This window comes from Cryptomeria japonica, chromosome 2 (assembly GCF_030272615.1).
Source record: "Cryptomeria japonica chromosome 2, Sugi_1.0, whole genome shotgun sequence".
Taxonomy (NCBI): domain Eukaryota; kingdom Viridiplantae; phylum Streptophyta; class Pinopsida; order Cupressales; family Cupressaceae; genus Cryptomeria; species Cryptomeria japonica.
Window position 1 is genome coordinate 611,100,747 of NC_081406.1, and position 10,015 is coordinate 611,110,761.

Here is a 10,015-nt window from a genome sequence, read left to right on the forward strand (position 1 = left end):
CCTTTTGTGATGAGCAGTATGCTCTAGGTTGTTGGCCTTCCTGCAAGTGTAGGCCCCTCAATTGTAATTCACATACTTACTGCATAAGTATTATCTGATTGTGGGTAGGCTTTCCGCTATGGTTTTTCCCTTTACTTGGTTTTCCATGTATAAATCTTGGTGTCATGTGGATGGTATTTATTCTCTGATTATTGTTTATGCTTAATTGGTTTAACTGCTATTCCAGTATTTGGTTTAAGCATTCCAATATTAATGTTTTGGGTTCCAGTATTAAAGTTTTAATTGCTAAATATTCTTGTAATATGTGACAACTGATTCATCCCCCTCGCCCCCCTCTCAATTGTCTTCCGGTTATTTGAACTGTCTAACACATACAATAACAAATTAATTTTGATGTCATAGAGTTCATAATATCAGTGCCTTACACAAGTATCGTCAACCTATATCTATTTGTAGTTCTTCTTTTAGATCCCTAACACTATACTCAAATCTTCATATCTTACTTTAAGCAAGTTTTAATCCTTTCATTGAAAAGATGCAAAAATCAAGATTAACACCATGTAAATATACAAAGATGAAATCAATGAAGATTTTTTCATTAAATTTCAAAAGGATTTTGAGTACAATATTATGGAGACAATTGAAATATGACTACATGTATTAATTGTTCATTTTAATATGAATGTTTGTTACATATACATTAGATTACAAACTAATACTTCTTCTATAACACTTACAGAGACACTTTATAGGACTATATGTGACCTTTAAAACCTCAAATTTTCAATGCTTCAAAATGGCCCAAAATTCCCTTTTATAAAAGAAGGGAGCAACAAGCTTAAGGCCATGTACATGTCATATTGAATTGGTAATTGCCTAAAATAACATAATATGCCAAAAGACACCTTTAATGCACAAAAATATAAAAAAGAGTTGATCTTCACTACAAAAAGTTGTTAGGGAAATTAATATCGCTAATGTATCCTTTACGCATTAAAATTCACCACCTCGAATAGATTTTATTTGTCTTCTTAAAGTTGTAGCCATCTGAAGCACATTTAACTCCCTACAATGATGATCTGGCATGTGTAGTCTTTTTTTATGACAAATTGAATTGCAAATGAAATTTTGCAGACAAAAGTAGCTCTAGAAGTGAAAAAAAGAAATGCAAATAAAATTTTACATTTACTTTACTTTAAAATTTAAATTGCACGTTGATGACCTAACCAAAATTATTGACTATTATCAAAACATTAGGGTGTTGGCTTATGTTGATATCTAAAATTACCCATTGCCTTGGCTTTTTATAATAATTTTTTCATAGCCAAATTCAAGTGCAACAACTTTATCCATAGTACTATTGAAAATATTTCCTCTTCTAAGTCAACAAATGAAAGGATTATCGGGACCAATAAATCAAAATTAGACTTCCATCGATTAAAATATTTTCTTCGTTTGTTTGAATCAAGAATATTAGGAACAATCTTATGTTAAATACTTTCAAAGAAGTCTAATTTTGACTTAATTTTTTTTTCAATCTTTTGAAAGTATGAATATTCATCTACTACCATAGAATTCATTTGCTCAACTAGCCTTATGCTCTCGGTAATATTAGGATCATAATGAGCAATTTGGCACATTAGTGATGACATGCCACATTTAGGTCATCATCTATCAACTAATGGCTGATGTATTAGGGCATTTTCAATGCATTTTTTCTTCCAAGCTGAGTGTAGAGCTTTATAATTAGCATGTGTCCAATTTACTTGTTTCCCTTTTAAGAATGTTCTATAAGACATCTTTTAACGCAACCAAAGTTTGCATTTTGCTCTCCTTCTTGGCCTTTTGCGCCTCTTCCTCTAAATCTTCAATCCTCCCTACCATTTGATTTTGGTACTCAATTATCTCTATTGAAGGAGTAGCAGAAGGAGGATTATATACCACTAGGCTAAGGGGACCTAGAGTTGATGTACATGCTACATTATTCATTACTTTTTTATTGTATGCATCCTTCAATTTCATATGCTCCTCTAATAACTTATCATGTGCTTCTTACAAGTTCTTAGTGCTTGCTTGGCTAAACATGCAGTAGTATGATTTGCTAGTGTTGTTGCATGGGGGGAAGAGGTATCATTTAACCTCTTCACAATAAAATTTCTCCTCATTTTCTATGTAATCTCTACCATAACTGGCTTATTTGTGGTAGGTGACATTGACCATATTGCCAATGTCTCCAATTTAAGGTTGAAACTAGACCCACAAATTGCTTTTTTTGCTTCTTCTTCAGTGGAAAAAACCTTATCCTTTTGTCTCCTAATGGAATCGAATTCCAATGTAGATGTTATGTCCCAATCGGGAAGAAGGATAATGACACTCTCCCTCACTATCCTCCTACCTTCATTCAAAGTGATGTTGTTGGTGTCAAATTTTATTTCCTTCAATGTTGAAGAAGTCACTTCTTCACATCGAGATGAATCTACATTCCTCTTAGCCTTTTCTAGTTTTTATGAGAATTCCTTTCCCTTACATCTCCAAGGTCATCCTTATCTAGTTCCTTATGCATCCCTATTTTGTCTTGTAGCTCCTTAATTGCTTCTTCTCTAGGAGGTGAAGGCATGGGTTGATTTGCTGAACTTCCTCTTCTCTTGATACATTTCTCTCTCCAATCATCTTTGTTTCTTCTTCTCCCTCGGCCATGGAGTATTCAACCAATCTTGATTTCTCTACCTTTCTACTCTTAGGTGGTTGTTGTTGTGCTATTGGAGGGGTGCTCTCAACTCATTGCAAATAAAGATCTATAATCTGATGGTATGATGAAAGAATAAGGATCCGTTCAACTAGTGAGAGGGGGGGGGTGTGAAGCAGTAGATAGAAAACTGACATAAAATTTCACCAATCTCAAAATCAACCTCTCAATGCAAACTCTAAACTGACAAGTTAAACCGGTTGACTGTTATAACAGACTAACAGTAAAATATCTCTGAAACTCTCAAATATCCAAATACTTTACTGACATAAGTAAAACCTCATTTCAAATTGCTGCCAGTTAACATAATATATCAAATTGGATTTAGCAATTCAACCATAGTGTAGTGCTATTCAAACACTTCCACTTTTTGGCCAAAAAGTGGACTCAGCTTCTTGCACTGACCCTTGACTTGCCTTCAGATATTTGGTTGGTGATACTCTTGTATAAGCTTTATCACAATAATATTGTAATCTTGTTGATTTATGAATAATATATTAGGTAGTTTTTGGAGTGGATATTTTTCTCTCAAAAGGGTTTTCCTCACATAAATCAACGTGTCGCGGTATGTATGGTGTTTATGTTTATTTTTGTTTAGTTTTTGTAATTGTTATAAAGATTTGAAATTTTTTTCCTAACCTTCCTCTTAAAATTAGTGTAGGAATTCTACTACCTTAGCTTCCTTACACACTCAAGTTTGGGAGATGACTTGTACTATGATTTTCTTGAGCTTCTTATATTTTCTATTGTTCTCAATAAATAATCCTTGTAACTTTTGTTCTTGACACTTGGAATTTTATTTTTCATTATAGAGCATTCTATTTTTTATTCGATTATATTTGCATTGTTATTGCCATTTTATTTCAAGACACATTTAAGAGAAGGGTGCATACTATTTTTGTATTGCATGCAAATGTACTAGGTGAAATATGCATATAAATTGGCCTATTCAAACCAAATACATGCAAACCTTACAAAGATGAAGTTGTTTGGTATATTGGCTTGATCTATGGAGCTGCATACATCTGGGACTCCGAGAGCAAGATAATCGGAAAAAGTTTGCAACTGAGCATATAGATGTTCCATTGTTGTTGCCTATTACTTCATCATGGAATTTACTTTCCTCAATCACTCAACGAATTCACGTAACCAGCATGATGCTTGTTTTGAGGTAGAAATCTCTTACCATCCAGACCCAATTTTTTATTGTGTTTGTTCCTTTGGTTTGTGCTTTTTTTCTTTTGAGTAAGTGCTTGTTTTTGCGTTCCTGTGGTTTTTAGGTGTGAGTATGTTGCCCTTTTGGAATAAGGCCTCTAGCCATGCATCCTGGTTTCTCTGCATCCTTTTCAGCTCGTGTGCCCATTCAGAGCCTATTGTGCCCCTTTACATATTCTCACAGCTTGTTGGCTAAGTCGCAATTTTCTTATTCTTTTTGAGTTTGGTCATCATGGTTCTAAAGTGTACCGAGAATCATCGATTTCTCGAATACCCTTTAAGTTGAGAGGGCATCGTCGGTCATAAACAACATCAATATCCACAAAGTCGGATGATCAGAGCATTTTCAAACCATGGCACTAGTTCTAAAAGTTCTAAGTATCTCTGATCAGTCGACCGTCCCAGAATGCTGACCTCTTTATGTCAGTTGTCTTGAGATGTTTAGGCTCATATAGGGCATTTTTTATTTTATTTTGATGACTATTTAGTTCTCTTCTTGGAACGGTCATTTTCAAAGACCATTATTTTAAAGAAAGACAATTATGAATTGTGGTCTATTTATGTCAAATGACATGCATAAAAAGGTGAACTTCTCTTTTGGCTTGTTTTGGGGAAATTTCAGAATAGTTTTTTAATAGATACTTTTAATGAAAAATTTGGGTGCAACTTCATGAACTTTGAACTTTGAGTTACAGTTGATGAATGGTATTGTTCTTCTTCATTGAAATACTATGCATTTGGATTATCTTTCTTCAACGATGAAAACTATAATTTCTAAATATTTTGATTACTGAGAAATTTGGCTTTGAATAAATGAAACAGTGATGCCTTATCTTTACAAATCTTCTCATATTAGGATAAAATCTTTGTATTGTGTTCAATTATGTTTATGTTATATCTTGTTTTCTATCCTTAGAACTTTGTGGTTAAAAGTTATGCCTTTCTTGCTTTCTGGTAAAAATCATATCTTAAAAACAATCAAATTACACTATAAGAGGGAGCTATACCTAAAAAATTCAGAGGAAAATTGCTAATTCAATAGCATTTTCTCCAACTATTGGTTCCTTTTGTCTCTCTCATTTTGGGCATTCACGATTCATCTTCAGGTTGTTTTTGGGAGACAAATCCGTTAACCAACAACATTTAGAAAAGATAGCAGTTAACAAAGTGTGAGTATAATCCTAATAAAAAACACAAACTTAAAACCGTTTCGAAATGATAAACCAATTAAATAAGTATTGTTCAAATTCCTTGATAAATATAGCATGTTTATGAACACTTTTTAAGTGTTCATAAACATAGCAAAAAAAACACCCACAAAGCAACAAAACCTTCACGATAAATCTTCACCACATAAGCACCCACGATGTGCCACTACATCCAACTCTCCAACCAACTTGCCGACCCATCCCATGACCGGTCATCCATCCAAATGGCTAGCTTTTAGACACCTTGGATGAATCAATGCCTCACAGGTGGTAGATGACCATTGACATCGTGGATAAAATGGATTTTTTTCAATAAGAGAATAAGTTTTCCTATGTCACATACAAATTGAATGCCAACCTAGACCTCACACATAGAATGCACCATTATTGAGTTCTCTTTCTTATTATCTATCTAATCTTTATTAATTAAAAATTAAAAACACTTACTTTTTAATTTTCAATTAATTAATAAACACAATCAAATATACATTGTAGAAGCTGCATAGACGTTACTCAACATTTTCACTTAATTTCTGCTTCCATAGAAACCTTTTCCCATAATTCTAAGTTTCCATTAAAAAGCAATTCCGAGGTCGCCCACTGTGAGCTCCAGATTGCACTGGCCCAGATTATAGTGGAGTGAAAAAGTTGGTCATTGATAGGAGCCTGTATTCGACCAGAAGATTGGTCAGGAAGCCATGTAACTGAATCAGCGTGCCCAGAACGAACTAAGGCCACTCTGGCAAAATTGTTTTTATTATTGTTCTTATTATATTCTCAATTATTTCAATATTCACAGTGTTTATGGACCGTAGCATTTGTTTCTTGGTGCCCATAGTCTATGTTGTTTTACTCTTTATCTGTAACGGATTATCCTGATTCTTAATTCAATAAAAAAAATATTTCTAAATCTACCCTGACAGAAATAATTCCATTTTAAGTTCCAAAGGTAGCGAACTCACCTTCAGATTGTGTATTGTCTTGCACTGGACTGGATTGGATGCCCAACATGAGGAAATTATTTGCTCTGAAACGACTGCGAAATCATACTTCTCTGAAAAGTGGGATGATTTTGTGTTACCTGATTCCACTGTGGGTTGTGGGAGCAGTGATAATATTGGCTGCTCCTCTCAAAGATTCCTCACATTTGCAAACCACAGATGCTTTCTTCTTCGCCATGGCTGCTGTCACAGGAAGCAGCCTCACCAGTCAGAGAATGTCAAATTTTACCACTTTTCAGACACTCACGCTCATGTTCCTCATGCTTTTGGGAGGCAAGGTTTTTGTCTTGGCTTTGGAACTGGCCTATACGAGGAAGTTCAAGACAGTGGTATTCCCTGTCAGCCATAGCCATGATGAACAGAATAAGGGTAGAGAATTAGAAGCAGCAGAGAATCACATTCTGCTGCAAATACAGGAGGAAAATGATTCTGCTGTGAAAAATCCTCTGGATCCCCCACCCACATTGAAAAAAAGCATGGTTTCAAGATCACCCACTAGTGGCAGGAACTGCAAATCAGAAGGAGACGTGTTCGCCAGGCTTAGAGAGCAAAGGAGAATGAGTATTAACAGCAAAATCCCAGAGCTTCAAATGGTGTTACAGGGTACCCAACAAAATAATGACCATAAAAAGAGTCATGAAACTGATGATCCAGCCTTAAAGCTACAGTCCCAGGCCCTCAGGTATTATAACTACATCGTCATCTGTTACTTAATTGTCGTTCAGCTTGTTGGAATCATTTTGGTGATCATTTACTTGAATACAAATCCTGACTCACAGAAGCCTCTCAGAGAAAGGGGCATCGACTCAACTTTGTTTTCTGTGTTTATCACAGTTTCTTTCTTCGCCAATTGTGGGTATGTACAATTGAATGAAGGCCTGGTGCCGTTTCAGCAATCCCCAGGGCTTCTCTGGCTGTTAGTAATTCAGATGGCCCTTGGGAATACCATGTTTTGGCCCTCTGTAAGATTATTAACATGGGGATTAAGCCGTCTGAGGATGTTCACAACAGGTACGCAGGCTAGGGCGTTGCAGTATATCTTGAATAACCCTCAGAAATTATTGCCTTTTGGGTTTAAGCAAACGATGTGGATTGTAATGGCGGAGTGGGGATTGAACATTGTTCAGTTGGGATTTTTGAGTGCTCTGCAGTGGAACACAAGTGTTTTTCAGGGCCTCACTTGGACCCAGAGATTCTCAACCGCTGTTTTCCAGACATTTTCTACTCGCACCACAGGCATTAACGCTGTAAATATGGCGGATTTATCTCCTGCAATTATTTTCATTTACGCTCTCGTCATGTATGTTAAGCTCGTTACAATTAATGATTTGAGATGATGGTTTTCTGTTTTGGGGTCAACCTTATATGAGTTTTCTAATTGTTTTTTTGTGGGATGTTGGCCCTCATATTTGTTTGATTGGTTTGGCAGGTATATACCATCAGAGGTTGGACTGAAGGAAACATCAGCTTCATCTAGCTCTTGTGTAGAAACCAAGGATGAGGGTAATTTTTTAAGCATACAAATTCAGAAAACGTTGTTCCAGCGATCGGTGGCGTTGTTGGCAATCACAGTTGTGATCTGCATAACTGAGAATCATAACGTGGTTCACGACCCAATAAATTTTTCCATTTTAAATATGATTTTTGAAACCATCAGGTAATTTAGCCAATCTCTTCCTTGTTATCCAGCTCTTTAATTACATGTTTACATTTTGGATTTCATTCCGTTTTCTATCGATTTACTATCGATGATTTACATGAGCATCAATATTTCATATCATATTTTGTGATTTATCAATTTATATGAGCGCATCAGCTTCAGATTATATTTTGTGATCCATCAATTTATATGAACGCATCAGCTTCTGGTTCATATTTTGTGATCTATTAATTTATACTAGAACATCAACGTTTCAAATATCAATTTACAATTCTGTGATCAGAAATATTGATATTAAAAAAGTCACACAATCAAATTCAAAAATATTAACATAGATTATCAAAATCTAATATCATTTATGACGAAATCTTCCTTGCACTATGCTGAAATCTTGTTAAATTTGAGTAAAGCGGCTCAGAGAAATGAGAAAGAAAATGTTGTTAATGGTGCAATGGATTGAATGACATGATACAGTGCATATGGCAACGTGGGGCTATCTGTTGGGTATAGTTGCAGGCTCCGGAGGAATGAGGATGGAGCATGCGAAGATGTTCCGTACAGTCTATCTGGAAAGTGGAGTGTGATGGGAAAGCTTTTATTACTACCGCTCATGCTGTTGGGCAGGTTTTGATGAAATTCAACTTCAAGGAACACAATAACAACGCCCTAGCTAGTAACAAAAATTATAAGAAAATAAGTTATACATTAGCTCTTGCATTGAGAGGATATGTTGGTTACATTAGTAGAAAATTATATGTATGTTAATATGTTAGAGAATATCAATGTTTAAAGTAAAAATTTCTATTTTCTTGTTTTCGATTTTAAAATTTGAAGGGGCTTTTTTTTAAAAATGTTTTATCTTATAATTTTAGGTAATATGATTTATTAAATAATTACCTCGTTTATTGTTGAATGTTTGAAAAACATAATGAGTTCTCTTCTCTAAAATAGAGTGGATTTGTTAAGATCATCGAAATTTGGATGGTTTAATAGTAATTGTTGAAGCTATTCATTATATGACCATTTTGAAAGAAAAACTAAAAAACTTTTGTTTATTAAACTAGATTTGTCTAAGACATATGATAGATTTAGGGGATTTTCTAAGACATGTGTTATCTACTATTGAGTTTTGCTCAAGATAGATTGACTCGACTATGAATTGTCCCTTCCTCTTCCTACTATATTCTTATGAATGGTATTCCTTCTCTTATTTTTTTATTTTTTTTTGCATCAAAGGAGATTCACCAAATGGATCTTTTGTACCTCCATCTATTTATTTTAATGGTTGAAGGCTGAAGTTGATTTATTAAGACTTAAAGAGCTAAGGGTGTAATTTAGGGTTGATTTTTGTTTGAAGGTCATGATGTGCAATCCAATTTTCAATTTGTTGATAATACTGTGTTGATTGGAGTTGCTAAAATAAATAAGACAACCAACTTCAAGAAAGATTTGGATATTTATTTGGTAGCACAAGGGAAACATGTTAATGAGAATAAATCTAATATCTATTTTTTTCAATACTCCTATGATTATCAATGAAAGAATTGTCCATATTCTTCAATTTAAAATTGGTTATCTCCATTTTGTTTATTTGGGGATCCCTCTAACTTCAGACAATTTAAAAAGAGATCACTTAATTTTTTTGGATAGGCTCTGTATGAAGATTAGGCATTGGACGTTTACATAATTATATTTTGTTGGAAGATTTAATCTCTTACAATCTATCCTTCAAGCTCTACTTATTTATAGATTTATAGTTTATCTGGTCCAAAAGCTTCCTTAAATATTTTGATTCTTTTTCTTATAAATTTCTTTGGCCTAAAATTTTGGAAACTCAAAAATGGATTTTAGCTAGTTGGGACCAAGTTTGTTGTCCTAAATCTAATGGGGGCCTTGCTTTAAGGTGCTCTAAATTAAATTTTCAAGTTTTAATGATAAAACTATATTGGAGGTGTAAATATACAAGTACTATAAGTGAACTAAATTCTATTACGGTATCTCTTAGGAATGGAATATGGTGTCTTATTGTTTGGTTAAATGGATTTTTGATATTGTTAACAAATAGAATTCCATGGATTTTCTATATTTTTCCTTGGCTACATCCAAGGTTCTTCTTCCATTACTTCATTATGTTGTAGCTTAACGTCTTCATTTTGACTCCTATTAGAAGTTTGATTTATGTTTG

The 10,015-nt window shown here is 34.2% G+C and overlaps 1 protein-coding gene across 1 annotated transcript; it reads left to right on the forward strand.

The window, feature by feature from the left end:
• Nucleotides 1–6,385: 6,385 nt before the first annotated feature.
• LOC131867939 (cation transporter HKT2;1-like) lies at nucleotides 6,386–8,461 on the forward strand. The gene is made up of 3 exons (XM_059215562.1): nucleotides 6,386–7,470; nucleotides 7,600–7,827; nucleotides 8,305–8,461. The coding sequence occupies exons 1-3, from the start codon at nucleotides 6,386–6,388 to the stop codon at nucleotides 8,459–8,461; spliced, it is 1,470 nt and encodes a 489-aa protein (XP_059071545.1).
• Nucleotides 8,462–10,015: the final 1,554 nt, after the last annotated feature.